The sequence below is a fragment of the Ovis aries genome, chromosome X (genome assembly GCF_016772045.2).
Source record: "Ovis aries strain OAR_USU_Benz2616 breed Rambouillet chromosome X, ARS-UI_Ramb_v3.0, whole genome shotgun sequence".
NCBI classification, from domain to species: domain Eukaryota; kingdom Metazoa; phylum Chordata; class Mammalia; order Artiodactyla; family Bovidae; genus Ovis; species Ovis aries.
This window is the reverse complement of record NC_056080.1, coordinates 35,497,783-35,518,582: the sequence shown is the minus strand read 5'-3', so window position 1 is coordinate 35,518,582 and position 20,800 is coordinate 35,497,783. Positions and strand designations below refer to the sequence as shown.

Here is a 20,800-nt window from a genome sequence, read left to right as displayed (position 1 = left end):
GAAAAGGGAAGGTGCACTGTTAGCAGGAATGTACATTGATGCAACCACTATGTAAAACAATATAGAGGGTCCTCAAAAAAAGGCTAAAAATAGAACTATCATACAGTCCAGCAAGTTCACTTCTGAGTATTTATCTAAAAAAATGAAAACACTACTTTGAAAAGATATATGCACTCCTCTGTTCACTGCAGCATTATTTATCATATCTAAAACATGGAAACAACCTAGATGTCCATTAATGGATAAATGAATAAAGAAATTGTGGCATACACACACACACACACACAATGGAATGTTATTCAGCCATTTAAAAAAAAGAGAAAGTTTTCCATTTGTCACAACACAGATGGGCTTTGAAGATATTATGATAAATAATGTAAGTCAGACAGAGTAAGACAAATACCATATGATCTCCCTTGTATATAGAATCTAAAACAACAAGAACAACAGCAACAACAACAAAAAACCCCCACAAACTCATGGACACAGAAAACAGATGTGATTACAAGAGAGGGATAAAGAAGTAAAATAAATGGCTGGTTTTTGTTTTGTTTAAATAAACTGATTAAAAAAAATACTAATGACAGAAATGTAGCAGACCTGTCCTGAGGTGAAGATACTGAAAGAAAAAACACAGCAGATATCTAATAAGCATACAACCTGTCATGTCAGTTCCAATGCTAAACTCTCAAGAGTTTCTGAGAAATCCATAATCAACTAAAATAGTCTTTATTTGTTGCCTCCTCAGGTTGATCACGGACACACTGTCCTTAAGTTTGACTCTACAAGCTGCCAACTGATCAGTTTACCCAAAAAGTGTGTAAGCAAGGCCCACTATCTATTCTCTGCAAGGTTTCTCCTTTTCAGTTTAAATATTTCACTCCACATTCTTCCTGAATGCATGATTTCCGAGAAGCTGGATATAATCCTTATCTTTGTCTGTCTACAGGTTAGGTGTTTTTCCTTTGGCTTTTTTTCAAGATGTTTTCTTTAATTTTTCTGCAATTGGAATATAATATGCCTAGGTATTAAGGTTTTGGGACATTTACCCTGAGCTTCCCAGATCTGTGGTGTGATGTCTGACATTAATATGGGGAAGTTTTCAGTCATTATTTTGGGGCCTCCGTGGTGACTCAGAAAGTAAAGAATCTGCCTACAATGCAGGAGACCTGGATTTGTTCCCTGGGTTGGAAAGATTCCCTGGAGAAGGGAATGACAACCCACTCCAGTATTCTTGCCTGGAGAATTCCATGGACAGAAGATCCTGGCAAGCTACAGGCCACAGGGTCACAAAGAGTCGGAGATGGACATGACTGAGAGACTTTCACTTTTTTTTCTTTCAGTCATTACTTCAGTTCAGTTTAGTCTCTCAGTCATGCCTGACTCTGCGACCCCACAGACTGCAGCACGCCAGGCTTCCCTATCCATCACCAACTCCTGGAGCCTATTCAAACTCATGTCCAGTGCATTGGTGATGCCATCCAATCATCCCATCCTCTGTCGTCTCCTTCTCCTCCCGTCTTCAATCTTTCCCAGCATCAGGGTCTTTTCCAGTGAGTCATTATTTACTTCAAAGGAATTGCTGTTTATAGAAGGGATTTCTTTTTCAAATATAATTGGTAAATAAAACCCGTTCTATGAACAATTTAAAAGCACCGATTGCTTTTTGTGTTGCTATGGCCTAACTGCTTCATCCCTTAGAGTGCATCAGAATCACATGGCAGGTTTTTTAAAACACAGATTGCTAGGCCCCACCCTCATAGTTTCTCAATCATAAGGTGTGAGGTGCAGCCTATCCATCTACCCTCCACAATACCACTGCACCAAGTTGCAACCATGGTGAAAATTTATCAATGGAGTGGGGATGAGTGGAGCGTCAATGTTGAAAATTTAAAATCTGGGATACTGAGTATGACTTTTTTTCAGTCCAAGTTAACTTAAGCAGAGTCCTTCACAGAGCTCCTTCTCGTGGACCTCCACAGTTATTAACCAGGCCGAGCTGTACTTAGATGGCAACCCACTCCAGCCTTCTTGCCTCAAAAATCCTGCAGACGGAGGAGCCTAATAGTCTACAATCCATGGGGTCACAAAGAGTCGGACATGACTGAGCGACTTCACTTCTTCACTCACTGAACGTGGAAAGTGTTCCCTTCTAACTCAACCATTCAATCTGATACTCGCATTGGTTCTAGAAGGTACACACTAGTAGCTTAATATACACTCAGTTGTCTGGAATAGGATAGAGAAATAAATAAAACCTGAGTGTGTCCCTTTATGCTCTCATTCTTTCATTCATTTATTTAATTTCCCAAACAGTATTTGATATCTTTTGTTTTCCATGCACTTTTCAGAGGAAGCAGCAGTGAACAACAAAACAGAAGAGATTATTTCTGTTAAGAAGGTCACATTCTCCAGGAGGAGGCAGGGTATAAATATTACTGGGGATCAACACCATTGAGAAGAATGAAGCAAGAAAGAGAAGGACTGAAGGAGGTGCTAATTTAGAGAGGGTACTGGGAAAGCTTCTCAGATAATATGATATTTGAGCAGGATCTTGAGTGAAGTGGGCTAAGGAATCGTGAAGATATCCAAGAAAATAAAGCTCCAAGCAGAGGGAACAGGAAGGTGCAAGGGCTTTGCAAAGGCATGAGACTCAGTGTTTTAAAAAGCAGGAACTAGGCCAGTGCCCATAATGCATTATTCTAAAAAATGCAGCAAAGTCCTTGAAAACAACTTGTGTATACCATTCTGTTGGTAAAAATAGAACCATAATAATTTTATAACAAAAGAACATATTAATTTCTAATGTATGTATATATTTTAGAACACTAGGTTAAAGTGTTACTCCTCAGTATTCAAACTATTTATTTACACCTTGTTGTTGTTGTTGTTTTTACATTTTTGAACAGGTCAAATACATGTTTATAAGATGTGAATCTTATTAAATTGCAGTTTCAAGGGAAATTGCTTGATATTATCAGCATGTCAATTGGAAGGTAATAAAATATTAATGGTTACTGTTCTCTAATACTAATGTATCAATATATCTTTTTCTATCTTGATGTAATTATGTTTACAAAGCAATGCCTTTAAGTTCAGAGCAACTGTAATTCAAAGTCTCATTTTAAATCACACTTTTAATCTTTCCTAGCTAAAGTTTAGATTAAACTCTGAGGATTCTGTATAGAAAATAAAACAAAACCCATTCTGAATATGACAGGTTTGTATGTACTTGGAAGAGGGGAGCTGAATGGAAGTCAAAGAAACAACCAAAGTGCACATATCGTTTTCTCAAGACAAGCAATGCTTATGATGAAGAAAAGAATGCACAGCTATACTAGCCAATTGGGAATTTTTCAAAGAATGTAAGGCTCTCGGGTTAGAAATGTATAAAGTCTTACTACTCAAGAGTAGAACCAGGGAGTGTCCACCTGAACACTGAAATACGTCTATCTATGATCACCTACTTGCCTTGGTCTTGGTATATGGACTTAATATGACCTACCTCCTCAAAATTCACACTTAGTGATTTCCAACATGACCATCACAATGAGATAGATGTAAGACACTGTCTAGTCAGGTTTCACTTGATCTCAACTAATAACATACAAAGTTTCAATAGTGCCAACTAAATTTAATACTTTATAGAGCTGAAAATACCATCAGCGTTATTAAGACGATCTTTCATTTCTAGAGCATTTTTACATAATTTTTATCATTTATTCTTCAAAATAAATTAAAGATGCATCTTTTATTATTTCCATTTTAAATTTGTTGGGGCCCAGGGCAGGCTGTTCCAAAATGTGCCTCAATGCATACTGATTATTCTGAATTTAAATTACTTAAGAAACAGCCAATGAAAGAGGGACACTTTGATCCTCCCACCGCTTGTCTCCCTGAAAGCAGAAGGTAAATCTTTCATGTGTAAGATGCTCTCCCTGCCTCTGGAGGCAGAAGGACACCCTTACCACCAGAGATGGGGAATCTGGGTAGGGAAGCCTGTTTGGACAAACCTTGTTACTTTTTTTAACTGACTACCTCAAACTCACACTCTGTTCAGATTCCTGTCTAATTAAGGACCCAAAGCCTAAGTTTCTTTGTCCTGTCAATTCCTCACAAATTTACTGCTTCTTTGTCTAAAAAGTATAAAAGGTTTGTGCTTTGACCACTTTTTAGGTCCCATTTCTATGAGACCTTCATGCACATGATTAAATTTTGTTATTCTCCTGTTAAATCTGTCTTGTGTTAATTTTATTATTAGTCCAGCCACAAGAATTCAAGACAAGTAGAGAAGAACTTTCCCCTCCCTGACACATGTAAGGAAACTGGTCTTGAAAATGTTATAGGACATCCTACTTGTAGAACAGAATACATGCTGCACTCGGGTCTAGAATCCACAGATTCTGCGTTCAGTTCTATGGCTCCTTGCATATTATCAGACTACAATCTGTGATAATTAAAGCAAAAAAATTCTCACCTTTTTGACAGTTTTTCCAAATAACATGTCGGGTGTTCTCATAATTTGTGTTCATCCAGCTAAGCAGAATCCTTTCAGGATCAGAATATATGTTGCTGGATGCAAAATAAGCATTGACTTTTGGTGAATTTTGCATATATACAGGGGGCAGATTACTGATGCTATATGGTACAATTCGGGATAGTACCAGAACCTGAAATTTGGGTAAAAGAGAGAGAGATAAGTGTTACTACTGGAATGGCAAAGTAAAAATTAGTATTTAGAGAATAATACTACCAAGCAGAGAGTAAACAGATACCACCAAGCAATTCTCTGGCATCAACTGGATATCCTACAGTTCAACTCGAGTCTGACACCATGTATGCAAAGGGTGCATCAGAGCCCACAGGTTAACAGAGCTGTCTCATAAGACTGTCCTCCACTTCAGATGCCAATCACAAGCCCAGGTCACTACCTGTGCTTCTGACTAATGGGCTATCTGTTGGAGGTTCCAACAACCCCTTCTTTGGGTTCAATTAATTTGTGAGAGAGCTCAAATAACTCAGAACTGGTTTATTACAAAGGATATTAAGAGATAGGAATTAACAGTCAGATGAGGAGATACATACATAAATCTTTGGAAACAAACTCTTAATGCCTAGTAATTTGTACCACATTAAAAACCATCTCAAATGCTATAGATATATGTACAGCATATCCAGGACATGGAATGCATAACTTGATGTGTCATTTGAGCCAGTCATTTAAAATGGAAATGGATATACAGAAAAACATCAGTGCTATATTAATTTTAATCTCACTCTTATTGGAATAATGCATGAGAGTGACCTTCCCTGCAAAACTAGTACATCTCAACATTGGAAAGAAGGCTGTTAAATTCACAGAGGTCACGATAAAAATATTTAACTCAGTAGTGCTATTTTGACAGTGTTCATAACTTTTTTTCTATTTCCTTTTACACTGTATTCATGACAGAGGCATATTTTTAATCCCACATTTCCCTATGAATAAGAGTTCATTTGCAACACCTTTTCTTCTTGTGACCAATGACTCATTCTCTATTAATATTCACCACTGATGGATTTTCTCTAGGAATCTTACAAATTAATCTTTAAATAACAAAGGATCACTCTACATAAAGCATGGACTTTCTCTGATAAAGAGAAGAAAATGTCATCATATACTTCTTGCACATACAGTCGACCCTCCATATCCACTGGTTCCCCATTGTGGGTTCCACATCCTTAAATTCAACCAACCACAGATAGAAAATATTCAAAATTATTAATACAAAAAGCAAAAAATTCAATTTGTCCCATGCTGACAACTATTTATATAACATTTAAACTGTATTCACAACAATTTACAGAGCATTTATATTGCATTGTGTTTCCACATTGCATTCCAGTGACATTATGGACCATCCTGCAAATTTATTTAATAAAAGAATTTTACCAATTTTGCTTTCATGCCAATCATATTTTATTGAAGCTCATTTAAAATATTCTTCAACAATATGATCCCTTGTACCATTTTTGTTTGTTTTCTACAGAGGTATATAATTCTGAATAATGTTTTGGTATAATTGGTATCTTGCCTCCTTTACTAACAAGTATTCCTATTTTATTATAGGGAGATTTTAAATTGGTTTGGGGAAAATGTGTTTAATTAACCGGAAAGATCGTTGCTCTTAGTTTAAAAATATCAATATATTTGACAGAACTGTGTACTATTTAAAAAAAAAAAAAAACCTTTCTGACAGATAATACACTGGGAACAAATGAATAAACAGTATAATTAAACTTATTATTCAGTTATACATCTGATCACCTTTTTATTTTCCAGGTTCTTTTGTAGAAATATGACATTCAATTCTTATAGCACATACAGATTCATCCTTTATATTACATGAAAGCCCTCTTTATGTAATAGAGTTTATATTTAGAAAAGCATTCTGAGTTTAAGTGTTTCTCTTATTGTTTTCACTTCTCTTATGCTTCAGTGACCCATTTTTAAGTTATCAACACATTTTTGTGAATTGGGAATATAATGCAAGGAAATGGCAACAACTAAACATGTAGATTTAACAAGCAAAAATAACCAAATGACATAAAATCAAATTGGTTAAGACAAGCTATATCCTCTTATCTAAACTATTAGCAAAGAAGAAATGACAAAGGCATTCTTAAAATGCATGTATGACCTATAGGAAACAGACAATTAAAAACTAAAGGGATTTGTGTGAAAACCACAGTCTTCTATTTCTAACTTGTGAAACATCTCAACAATACTGCTTGCTTTTTTAAGGTGAAACTGTCAATCCACTACTGATTTAATAGAGTGCTGAGAGCTACATGCTTCAGATACAATCTGTGGAGAAACACTGCTGTACAGATGGTATATAGGGCAACCATCCATGCCTGTGAGTCTATCACTGAACCAGTGAAGAATCTCAACTACATGCTGCCAATTCAGATCAGTTTCCAGACAAAAGGATCAACCCATCTGGTAATTACACATAGCACCATGATACAGCAGGACGAAAATTAATTTATCATGCTCTCTGGCTATGTCCCTCTGTCTGCCCTGAACAAAATCCTATTAACATCCCTTGTCTTGTCTATCAGTGACTGGGAACAAATTCCACTCAGTCACCCAAGCCAAAAGCTCACTCTGGTCTTTGACTCCTCTGTCTCCTTCACTTCCCTAAGTTATTGTCATTCACCAATTCCTCATTTCTATGCCTAATATTTATGAAAGCTGCTCTTTTCTCATCTTTCCTACTACCACAAGTATTCTCAGTATCAGCACAAGTCACAATAATCAAAACATGGAAACATATATGTCCATCAACAGATGAATAGATAAAGAAGACATGGAATAATATATGGAACATAATGGAATATTATTCGGCAATGAAAAAGAACAAAATAATGCTATTTGCAGCAAGCAACATGGATGGACCTAGAGAGTATAATGCTAAATGAAGTTAGGCAGAGAAAGATGAATATTAGATAATATTATTTATATGTGAAATCTAAGAAACAAATAATATAAATGAACTTATATTCAGAACAGAAATAGAGCCACAGACATAGAAAACAAGCTTATGGTTACCAAGGGGGGAAGAGGGGGGAGGATAAATTAGGATAGGATTAACATATACACACAACTATACATAAGGTAGATAACCAACAAGGACCTACCGTATAGCACAGGAAACTATACCCAATATTTTATACTAACCTATAAGGGGAAAGAATCTGAAAAAGAAATTATGTGTGTGTGCGTGTGTATGTATGCATGTATGTGTGTGTGTATGTATGTATGTCTGTGTGTATATATATGTGTGTGTGTATATGTATATATATAGATCTCACTTTGCTGTACACCTGCAACTAACATAACATTGTTAATCAACTGTACTTCAATAATTAAAAAAAAAGTCCCAGTTTCCATAGTGTACCAGAGTGATTTCTATAGAATGCAAAACTGATTATGTCAATCTTGTGTTTAAAATCCTTCAAGATTTCTGTACTGACCTTGTGCTAAAATCCATGAAGTTCAGATGCCTTAGTTTGACTTATGAAGTCAACCATGATCTATTTTCTGACTGTGCTCATAGTCTGCTCCTCTTAGTCCCAGCCATACTGTGTTTATTCCTCAGAACATACAATTCTCTATCAAACCCCAGGCATTTCCACTTTGAATTTCCGTTATCTTGAAAAATGTTATTGCCTCATTCTCCAATAAAACTCATCTATTACCTCTGTCACACAAATTGTATTATCTTTCTCTCTAAAGTATGTCTCACCTTGCCTGCCAAATCCTCCTCATTGTTCAGGGCTCAGTTTAAATTCATCTTTTTCCTAGAAACCTTCTCCAAGGCACAGGCAAGTTAGGTTCCTCTCTATGTGTACTCATCCTTAGTTCTTTGGGTTTACCTTGTCATAACATTTGTCATAGTTTCTTGTAATTGTATTTATTTAATTGCTTACACACTCCAAGACACAAAATCCTTGAAAAGACAGGCTATATCAAGTTTACTTCTATACCCCCAGGGTCTAGTATAGTACCTGGATCATAATAGCTGTTGAATAAATTCATTCAACAAATATTTGTTGAGCATCTACTATGTAGCAGGCACACTATTAAGTTTTGAGTTCACAAGTGATACCTGGTATCTAAATTGATAGACTTTTACTTGGGGAAGATGGGTTAAATCAATTAGACATATACATGAATGCATGCGGGAGTGAATCAATGAATGGGTGTTGAACGAAGCCTACAACCAAGAGTAGGACTAGTTTGTCCATAAACTATATGCAGCTCTTCTGTTTTGGAGTTGCTCCTTTTTATCAGTAGACAAAATTATATATGATGCAGGCTGGAGTTAAGAAAGTAAAGAAGATAGCTTTACCACCCCCCCTCCAAATCTATCTTTGGGTGAGAGTCACTAATACCCCCATCATTCTTGTGGGAATTACTAAAAAAAAATACAGGATTTCTCCTCTTGACATCCAGCAAGATAGACGGGGCAGGTTGCCGGGGGAAGAAAAGGTAGAGATGGGGGAATAACTGGGAATCAAAGAGCACAACAAACTCTGTAGAGGGTAGGCCTAGGGGGCTAGCTGCAGTGGAGGGACTCAGAGTGCCAGAGGGCAACAAGAGGGGCCCTGGGCTATTGCTCCCCAGTAGAGAACAATAAGGAAGAAAGCAGAAACCTACATCAGATAATCTTGGAAGAAAGTATGTATGCATGCTAACCTTTCCTTATTTCTAAACTGGGGATTACTGGTTATAAAGAGTAAACAAGATCATAACATTTAAAAAGCATTTGTGACAAGAGTCTTACATATACTACTCATTATTGGGATTTTAATTGCATCTTTTCCTTTGAGTGACTGACTGCTGCTTCTATTTGATTTCTTCCTCATTTTAACTTCCTACCCTACAGTACACCCTATCTGTGGTTGCAATCTATGAGGACAGAGCAAAAGCTGTCATTATTTTTAGTGGGCAAGATTCACAGAACCATATCTGAAAACCTAGGAAATCATTCCAGAAGACTGAAAACAGTACTTGTTGAAGTAATAAAGACATAGGGTGTGAAGGTGTGATATTTATGCTATGTTTTTATGAAGGTGCAATATTTATGCTATGCTATGTTAATCTACCCACTTGAATTGTAGTGATGAAGAAAACTCTTGAAAGTCCCTTGGACTGCAAGGAAATCCAACCAGTCCATCATAGAGGAAATCAATCCTGAATATTCATTGGGAGGACTGATGCTGAAGCTGAAATTGCAATACTCTGGCCACCTGATGCAAAGAACTGACTCATTTGATGATGCTGGGAAAGATTGAAGGCAGGAGGAGAAGGAGACAGCAGAGGAAGAGATGATTGGATGGCATCATCGACTCAATGGACATGAGTTTGAGTAAACTCCAGGACTTGGTGATGGACAGGGAAGCCTGGTGTGCTATAGTCCATGGGGTTGCAAAGAGTAGGACACGACTGAGAGACTGAAGTGAACTGAACTGAACTAAGCATTAGAGGCAGATACCATAATTTTCATCAACATCTATTCTTTAATCTTTCCTTTTTTAGGTACTAGAAAATGCCTGTACTTATCAAATTTAGGGGGTTTCCCTGATAGCTCAGTTGGTAAAGAATCCACCTGCAATGCAAGAGACCCTGGTTCGATTCCTGGGTCAGGAATCCACTGAGGAGGGATAGGCTACCCACTCCAGTATTCTTGGGCCTCCCTTGTGGCTCAGCTGGTAAAGAGTCCAGTTGCAATGCAGGAGACCTGGGTTCGATCCCTGGGCTCGGAAGATCCCCTGGAGAAGGGAAAGACTACCCACTCCAGGGTTCAGTCCCAGAGAATTTCATGGACTGTATAGTCCATGGGGTCAAAAAGAGTCAGATACGACTGAGCAACTTTCACCTCACTTCACGTCAAATTTGAGACTATGTTTTTCAGCTTCCCTTGAAGTTAGGTGCAGCCATATGACCAAATTTTACCCAGTGGAACATGAAATGGAAATGATGCCCTTTTCAGATGATATCCTTAAAAGGTATTCACTTGTTTTCTACTCTTTTATCTGCACTTCCCTGTTCTGAGAAATGGGTCCAGAAATGAAAGTCCAGTACTGAGGATGGAAGAGTCATCTACTGTTTCTAAACCACTTCTCCACAATTTCATGAGAAAGAAAAATAATTATTCGATCTTATTTGGGCCACTGTATTTTTTTACAGCAGCATTACCTGAACCTTAACTAATACACTATTCATATAAATCAACAACAACAAAAAAACCCCCAAACAGTTACCTTGTATATCTGAAGGAATACATCAGTCCATGATCGTTTACTCCAGGCTTCAAAGTCTGTCATATCTATAATAACAGAAGGCTTTCCCTTAGGTATATGGGAAAACTTGGCTGAGATACTAGTGGAAGACTACAAAAAATAATATATTAAAATATTAATTACAATGCAAGAGAAATGTAAATCCAAAGTTTTAATTACTTAGCATATATATATATATACATTTTCTTTACATGTCCTTTATACCCATTCATCCAGATTTCCAACTCTCCATGTGCCAGTAACAGAAACTATCAACATAGATAGCTTTCTAGAACTCACAGCCTCTATTTGAGGTCATAGAGTTACTCATTTATTGTACCTGATAGGTCACTCTGTGGCAAAAGTGGCAGTTCAGTCAGTTCAGTTGCTCAGTATTTGTCTGATTCTTTGCAATCCCATGGACTGCAGCATGCCAGGCTTCCCTGTCCATCACCAGCTCCCAAAGCTTGCTCAAACTCATGTCCATCAAGTCGGTGATGTCAAATGAGATGCAAAATTATTCTGAATTCTGAACCTCCCCCAAAGAGCCATACCCTTTGGAGGAACCCACTGGAACTCAGCAGAGTGCTGAAGAACAGACCTCTGGATCTTGTGCTAACATCATGTGGTGACTATAGTAACCGTGTTACAACTAACAGAGAGTTTCCTCAAAGCCTACAGACTACTCAAGACAATTCCTCTTCTCAACAGGTCTCCATAAAACGAATTGCATAATTCGAAAAAAATGAGTATCTTGCTAAATTTCTCCCTATTCTCCACTAAAACTGAAGAAGGGAAGTGGCAATTGTCAGGGAAAATAAACCAATATTTTCTTTGAAAGATATATATTCTAAACAACTATTTTAAAAAAAAATTTACATAAGTACAGACCATTCTTCATTTCTAAGTCCCTTAAAAGAAGCAATCACCTGTATATTTAAGAAAGCCATGTAATCTATTTTGCATGGGAACTCCACAGAGATTTTCAGACAAATAAAAAATGGCTGTCTGGGGAGGCCTTACAAATAGCTGTGAAAAGAAGAGAAGCGAAAAGCAAAGGAGAAAAGGAAAGATATAAGCATCTGAATTCAGAATTCCAAAGAATAGCAGAGAGATAAGAAAGCCTTCCTCAGCAATCAATGCAAAGAAATAGAGGAAAACAACAGAATGGGAAAGACTAGAGAACTCTTCAAGAAAATTAGAGATACCAAGGGAACATTTCATGCAAAGATGGGCTTGATAAAGGACAGAAATGGTATGGACCTAACAGAAGCAGAAGATATTAAGAAGAGGTGGCAAGAATACATGGAAGAACTGTACAAAAAAGATCTTCACGACCCGGATAATCACGATGGTGTGATCGCTCACCTAGAGCCAGACATCCTGGAATGTGAAGTCAAGTGGGCCTTAGAAAGCATCACTACGAACAAACCTAGTGGAGGTGATGGAATTCCAGTTGAGCTATTTCAAATCCTAAAAGATGATGCTGCTAAAGTGCTGCAATCAATATGCCAGCAAATTTGGAAAACTCAGCAGTGGCTACAGGACTGGAAAAGGTCAGTTTTCATCCCAATTCCAAAGAAAGGTAATGCAAAAGAATGCTCAAACTACTGCACAACTGCACTCATCTCACACACTAGTAAGCAATGCTCAAAATCCTGCAAGTCAGGCTTCAGCAATATGTGAACCATGAAATTCCAGATGTTCAAGCTGGTTTTAGAAAAGGCAGAGGAACCAGAGATCAAATTGCCAATATCCGCTGGATCATGGAAAAGCAAGAGAGTTCCAGAAAAACATCTATTTCTGCTTTATGGACTATGCCAAAGCCTTTGACTGTGTGGATCACAACAAACTGTGGAAAATTCTGAGAGAGATGGGAATACAGACCACCTGACCTGCCTCTTAAGAAACCTATATGCAGGTCAGGAAGCAACAGTTAGAACTGGACATGGAACAACAGACTGGTTCCAAATAGGAAAAGGAGTACATCAAGGCTGTATATTGTCACCCTGCTTATTTAACTTCTATGCAGAGTACATCATGGGAAATGCTGGGCTGGAAGAAGCACAAGCTGGAATCAAGATTACTGGGAGAAATATCAATAACCTCAGATATGCAGATGACACCACCCTTATGGTAGAAAGTGAAGAGGAACTAAAGAGTCTCTTGATGAAAGTGAAAGTGGAGAGTGAAAAAGTTGGCTTAAAGCTCAACATTCAGAAAACGAAGATCATGGCATCTAGTCCCATCACTTCATGGGAAATAAATGGGGAAACAGTGTCAGACCTTATTTTTGGGGGCTCCAAAATCACTGCAGATGGTGGCTACAGTCATGAAATTAAAAGATGCTTACTCCTTAGAAGGAAAGTTATGACCAACCTAGATAGCATATTGAAAGCAGAGACATTACTTTGTCCACAGTGTTCCTTCTAGTCAAGGCTATGGTTTTTCCAGTGGTCATGTATGGATGTGAGAGTTGGACTGTAAAGAAAGCTGAGTGCCAAAGAATTGATGGTTTTGAACTGTGGTGTTGGAGAAGACTCTTGAGAGTCCCTTGGACTGCAAGGAGATCCAACCAGTCCATTCTGAAGGAGATCAGTCCTGGGATCTCTTTGGAAGGAATGATGCTAAAGCTGAAACTCCAGTACTCTGGCCACCTCATGCGAAGAGTTGACTCATTGGAAAAGACTCTGATGCTGGGAGGGATTGGGGACACGAGGAGAAGGCGACGACAGAGGATGAGATGGCTGGATGGCATCACTGACTCAATGGATGTGAGTTTGAGTGAACTCCGGGAGTTGATGATGGACAGGGAGGCCTTGCGTACTTCAATTCATGGGGTTGCAAAGAGTTGGACATGACTAACTGACTGAACTGAACTGAGATATATATATATATATCAGCATATATATATGCTGAGCATATATATATGAGTATCATAGATCATAGATCATGCTGATATATGCATATATATATGCATATATATGCATATATATATGTATATATATGTCTAAACACACACACACACATACTGTCTGGAGAGGCGTAATCCTTGGGATATTTCATATATTCCATAAATAAAAAAATCAAGGATTCTAAGCCAAAAACCAGTAAATTCAATAATAGTGAATTCAATAATTTCTCAGAAATTAAATTCCCTTACCGTAATTTCAATCCACTTCTTGTAATCTTCTGGTTCAAGTAGAAATTCTGGCAGTACATGAGAAATACAAGCTCCTTGAGCTCTAAAATAAAAAAAAAGAAAAAACAAATTATTATAGAATACTCACAATCCATCTATCACTTGCATGTGAACTTTAATGAAATTATTTCAATGTCATATAATTTCTATATGTACTGAATTTATTTTTTAAATTGAAAACTTATATAATTTTAAAACTTCCCTTACCAATGAAATGTGCATATAATGTCTCCTTCAGAGAATTAATAATGAGAAATAACTTACTAAGTGTCTATAACCATACACATACACATTTACATGCTAATGGGACATAGAGAGTTATATGACTTGGACCCTACTGTCAAGACCATTTTGTTGTTTTATAATATTATAAAACTGAAAAATACTTGCAAAAAGTTTGAACACAATAAAACATTAATTAGATAGATCATTAGTTACCCTATGTTCATTGAATGCTTATCACCACATATGCCTTAATATATTAGAATAACATAAACCATCGCCTATTTTTCCAGAGTATATCCAAAAATTGCAGACTCTTTGATTATATAAACTTGTAGTACCTGAAATGGCAAATATCTATTTATATTATTTTATACATTTAAAAGAATATATATGTATATACTTTATCATATTTTATAGTATTTTCTCCACTGTCACATTTCTTGAAATACTTTTATCAAAAGTCTTCATATATATGTACAGTATTACAAGAACCACTTTATAGACCTCTAATATAATTATAGCAGGAGTGTTTCTCAGTGGGATTTTGGGTGTCACTAACGCATTTAGTGAGCAGCGAACACTGCTTACTATAAGCATTTAACAGAGAATTTACCATTAGCATTTTACAGAGAATGCCAGATCTAGTATTTAACTCTATAAACACCCTCAGCAGCTTGCAGTCCTGTAACTAGTTACAAGTGGGAAAAAGAAAAAGCAGAAAGATTATGCTGAAAGCTCAAACCTTGAAGATAACACAGATGAATGAAAAGAGGTAGGGCCTGTTTGCGGGAGGTAAGGCAGACAGCATGGTTCCAGAGTTGTCAAGTTTGCTGTGGCCCAGGGCCAGAAAAAGCTACTGGAAGAAATCACGCTACAAACATAAAGCTCCTTTGTTTGGAAAATAAATGTCATTTCTTCTCTTCTCATTTCCCGTCTGCATTTACATTATCCCTATGAATCTTCATTACACTGGAATTACCATAGGTTTAAATAAAATCTAATTATAATGGTACACTACTACCTAGAAGTAGCCACACTAAAGCCTATGTAAGAACTCAGTGAGATGATGCCCCAATAACTTGAAATCCTAGAGGTAAAACAAAGACAACAACTCAGAGACTTATGAAGAAACTGTAATACTTCCTTGCATGCAAAGCCAAGACAGGATTTGAGGAGAAAATAGTCACTTCTATCAAATGCAACTGAGAGCCTAAGGAAAACTATCAGGGAACCACAGAACTGAGAGTTGCTTGAAGAGGGAGACCACAGGGTATTCATTTGAATATTCCCCAGTGCTCACCAGACAGTAGGCCCTCAGTAACAAATTGAGGCTGAAGAATGCATTTTTGCATTGTTAAAGGCAAGGCAACAAGCCCCCAATGGAGCTGCCTATACTAAACCCCATGCCACCAAATCAAGACTGAATTAGTTTTGGCTCCCCCAGAAATGGAACTGTAAACCAGTCAATCAGGAATCACCTGATCAGCACTAGTTAGGTCACTTGCCTGACAGACCTGCCATCCCCTAAAGGAAAGTAAACTTGGAATAACTAATCGTTTTTTTTTTTTTTTGCTATAAGGGCAGAAAATTTCTTCTTTCTTCCCTTCTAAATTTGTCAGCTTGTCTAACAATCAAATTGACATAGGACAGATTAACAGGGAACAAAACAAATTTAACTACATAACTGTGAAGTGAAGTGAAAGTCGCTCAGTTGTGTCTGACTCTTTGCGGCATCTCTTGCCCTGTATACCTCTTCAGAGCTCCTTTCTCTGTGCTAGACTTAATGCTGACTAGCTGATGAATTGCTGAAAGCCAGTAAGATCTTCCCAGGTGGCACTAGCGGTAAAGAACACACCTGCCAATGCAGGAGACACAGGTTTCATCCCTGGGTTGGGATGACTATTGAGTCCATGGAATTCTCCACGCCAGAATACTGGAGTGGGTAGCTTTTCCCTTCTCCAGGGGATCTTCCCAACCCAGGGACTGAACCCAGGTCTCCAGCATTGCAGGCAGATTCTTTACCAGCTGAGCCACAAGGGAAACCCTTATGGGAGCCCCACAAAGACATGAAGACTCAAAGGTAGTCAGGCAGTTAAGGCTTACATACTATCCTGAGCTAAGGAGAAGGAGGTAGGAATCTGGGGCTTCAAGGAGGAGGAAAAAAATTCACAGGAAGATAGGACATATAAATGTTGGTAAACAAGCCTGTGCCGTGCCATGCCATGCCATGCAAATCAGTCTTTCTGATGTAAAAAGTGGTTGCTAGTAATAGCTCCCTTCCTGGTACAGCCCCTCCCCCCCCTAAATCCTTTTAGGCAGTTAAGGGAGAGGTAGGAAGCTTTTCATGAGTCTGCTGGTTCTCAACTGCCATCTGCTCAAAACAATTCCCATACCAAAGTGGGACATTTGGGGATGACTTATTATGTTCCCTCTCAGTGCCTCAGTTTAACTTCCTGTTCTTGCCCCCTTCTGCCTATAAATATCTCTTGCCCTGTATACCTCTTCAGAGCTCCTTTATCTGTGCTAGACTGAATGCTGACTAGCTGATGAATTGCTGAAAGCCAGTAAGATCTTCCCAGGTGGCACTAGTGGTAAAAAAACACACCTGCCAATGCAGGAGACACAGCTTTGATTCCTGGGTTGGGATGATACCCTGGAGGAGGGCATGGCAACCTACTCCAATATTCTTGCCTGGAGAAGCCCATGGACAAAGGAGCCTGGTAGGCTATGGTTCATAGGGTCACAAAGAGTCAGACAAGATTGACGTGACAGCATAGCAGTAAGGACTTTAAAATTTACTCAGCTGAATTGTGTTGTTGCTTTATTTTTTAAATATAGAAATATTTATTTAGTAAAGTATGATCCATACATTGTTCTTCTTTTTAAATTTTACTTTATTTTTAGTTGGAGGATAATTACTTTACAATATTGTGATGGTTTTTGCCATACATCAACAGGAGTCAGCCATAGGTGTACACATGCCCCCTCTCTCTTAAACCCCCCTGCCACCTCCCTCCCCATCCCACCCCTTAGGTTGTGACAGGGCACTGATTTTGGGTTCCCTGTGCCATACAGCAAATTCCCACTGGCTACTCTGTTCTTTAACGGCACTTTATAGAGGCTGTTATGAAGTGAGGGGTAATAGAATAAGCCACGCTAAAATATGCCTCTTTTGCATAGTGATTATTTGGAAAAACTGCAGACAGGAGAAAATCTGAAAACAGAAAAAAGTTCTCCATTTGTAAGGGAAATCTACATTTATAAACAAAATTTACATTAGAAAGAGGGACTGTACCAGGAAGAGAGCTATTACCAGGGATAACTTTCTCACCCATGAGACCCATATGCATGGCAGAGTAAGCTTTCTTTATCAAACATTGCCTCCTCTCATCTTCCAGTAAATCCCACCCACCCCCACCTCTCTGCCTTACCCTTTGAAGCCCTAGACCCTTAAACACCTTAGGTCAGGACTGCATACAAATTTCAATATTCTGGCTGCCTTCTGAGTTATATCTTTGTGAGGCTACCATACTACTTACATACATAATTAAACCTGGGTTTTTTTCCTCATGTTAATCTTATATTCTTGAAGTTCAGCCAAAAACTTACAGGGGTAAAGGGATAATTAGTTTTCCTCCTCTGTATGAGTCTCATTTCATTCTTTGCATTTTTAATATATCTCAAGGCCTAATTTCATCAATTGATAAGACAATATTTACAATTATCTTTTGCCAACAGATTTTATGTGTGGTCAGTAGTTTTATAGGATTGACGCTCCACTGATTTGATTACATTTTACATTTGATTACATTTATGCAAAGTTTTCTATGTGAATCTTCTGGGTTTACACTGAGTAGAACAAAACAAAATTAATTGAAATGACTTATTAAAATTTAAACAATCTGTAAAATTATACTTTCTCATTTACCACATAAAACATATAATTTTACTTGTACAAAAGTTCTTACTTGCTGACATCAAATTTACATGGGGAAGCTAATAACATTTATGATTATTCTGAACTTCAATACATTTATTTCCATAATGAAAGATATACACATATCTTGGATTAATGGCCCAATTTTCTTACCCATACTGTCATTCTCTAAATTTTGAAGAATTTTATCACAGCCAACATATACTGACAGGCATGCATTTGCTGATAAAAGAGCAATAAATTTGAATACCTTGGCTTTAATGCCAAAATTATTCTTCCATACCTGCATCCTCATACCATAAAATGTCAAAACAGAAACTACTCATGTTAATGTTAACCCTACTGGGAGCTGTGCCAAAAACAATGCTCCAAGAATAACATGATGATCACAAGGGCATAAGAGTTTAATGATGCTATCAGAAAACTTTGATTTTTATAATGCACAAGCAATAAGGATTTATTTAAATATCCAGACTTCCGTTTTTGTTCACATTTAACATTCCATTAGATTTTAAAAGCAAAACTAAACTTCTAAAATAATGGCATTATGATTTTTTGCCTTATTGAATTAGAGCATTTTTACTGAATGAGTCATCAAGGACCAAGTGTAGGAAGTGGTAAAATTTAAAGACAAGTCATGTGTTTTCTGTTTTAAACTCATAAAAATTTAAATAAAGTTCCCATTTTACCTAATAAAGACACACTTGAACAACCTTACAGACTGGAAGAAAATATTTGCAAATGATGTGACAAACAAAAACTTAATTTCAAAATATACAAATAACTCCTACAACTCAATAACACAACACTAAAAAATAAAAATAAAAAAAAAACCTCAATTGAAAAATGGGCAGAAGACCTAAATAGACAATTCTTCAGAGAAGACATCTAGATGGCCAATAGACACCTGAAAAGATGCTCATCATCGCTAATTATTAGAGAATTAGAGAAATGCAAATCAAAACTACAATGAGATATCACCCCATACCAGTCAGAATGGACATCATTTAAAAGTCTATAAATAATAAATGCTGGAGAGTGAGTGGGGAATAGGGAACCCTCCTACATTCATGGTGGGAATGTAAATTGGTGATCCCACTATGGAAAACAGCTCTTTAAAAAAGTAAAACTAAAGTTGCCATATGATCCAGCAATCCTAGTCCTGGGTCTATTCCTGAAAGTGAAAGTGAAAGTCACTCAGTCATGTCAGACTCTTTGTGACCCCATGAACTGTAGTCCATGGAATTCTCCAGGCCAGGATACTGGAGTGGGTAGCCTTTCCCTTCTCCAGGGGATCTTCCCAACCCAGGGATCAAACCCAGGTCTCCCACATTGCCCCAAGAGAAGCCCAGGAATACTGGAGTGGTAGTCTATCCTTTCCCCAGGGGATCTTCCTGACCCAGGAATCGAATCCAGGTCTTTTGCATTATAGGCGGATTCTTTACCAACTGAGCTATGAGGGAAGCCTAAACCTAGACAAAACTAAATTTAAAAAAGTACAAGGGCCCCAGTGTTCATTGTAGCACTACTTACAATAGCCAAAACATGGGAACAACCTAAATGTTCATTCAAAGATGAATAAACAAAACATGGAATATATATATATATATATATATATATATATATATATATTTACACAATGGAATATTAGTCAGGCATAAAAAGAATGAAAGTGAAAGTCATTCAGTCATGCCCAGCTCTTTGTGACCCCATGGACTTAATCCATGGAATTCTCCAGGCCAGAATACTGGAGTGGGTAGTCTTTCCCTTTTCCAGATCTTTCCCTTTCCAGGTTGGGATCTTCCCAACCCAGGGATTGAACCCATGTCTCTCACATTGCAGGCAGATTCTTTACCAGCTGAGCCACAAAGGAAGCCCAAGAATATTGGAGTAGGTAGCCTATCCCTTCTCCAGGAGATCATCTAGACCCACGAATCGAACCAGGGTCTCTTTCACTGCAGGCGGATTCTCTACCAACTGAGCAATGAGGGAAGCCCTAAAAAGAATGAAATAATGTCCTTTGCAGCATACATGAGTGGAAATAGAGATAATCATCCTATTATCGTTACTAGTGAAGTAAGTGAGAAAGAGAAAGACAAATACAATGAACATATTTATGAAACAGAAACAGACTCATAGACATAGAGAATAAACTTGTGTTTTCCAAAGCAGGGATAGGGAGGGAAGGATTGGGAGTTTGAGATTAGTAGATAAAAACTATTATATACACAATGGATAAGCAACAAGGTTCTACTATACATTACAGGGAACTATGTTCAATATCCTGTGATAAACCATAATGGAAAAGAATATGGAATATACATATATATATATATATATTAGTCACTTTGCTGTATAGGAGAAATTAACGTAGCACTGTAAATCAACTATACTTCAATAACATTTTTAAAAATTTAAAAAAACACAGACATCTTTGACAAATACTTGTTTTCTAACATTCTTTTTTAAAGATTTTTTAAATAGTCCCCCATAACTGTTTATTAGAATGTGAATATATTCCAAATCAATAACTTTAAAAAAACTCAAGTTACAGAGCATGCATAAAATACAGAGTAGTGATTTACAAGGAGATAGTAGTATCTTCA

General features: G+C 37.3%; 1 protein-coding gene across 1 annotated transcript in view; it reads right to left on the bottom strand.

Annotated features, from left to right (window-relative positions):
- The window catches only part of CFAP47 (cilia and flagella associated protein 47), a 507,991-nt gene that overhangs the window by 299,600 nt on the left and 187,591 nt on the right, over window positions 1-20,800 (bottom strand). Inside the window, exons 31-33 of the mRNA XM_042241764.2 lie at window positions 13,994-14,075; window positions 10,813-10,941; window positions 4,478-4,670 (exon numbers count right to left, since the gene is read on the bottom strand). Of these exons, the coding sequence (XP_042097698.1) occupies window positions 4,478-4,670; window positions 10,813-10,941; window positions 13,994-14,075 (404 nt within the window). The remainder of the gene's footprint in view (window positions 1-4,477; window positions 4,671-10,812; window positions 10,942-13,993; window positions 14,076-20,800) is intronic.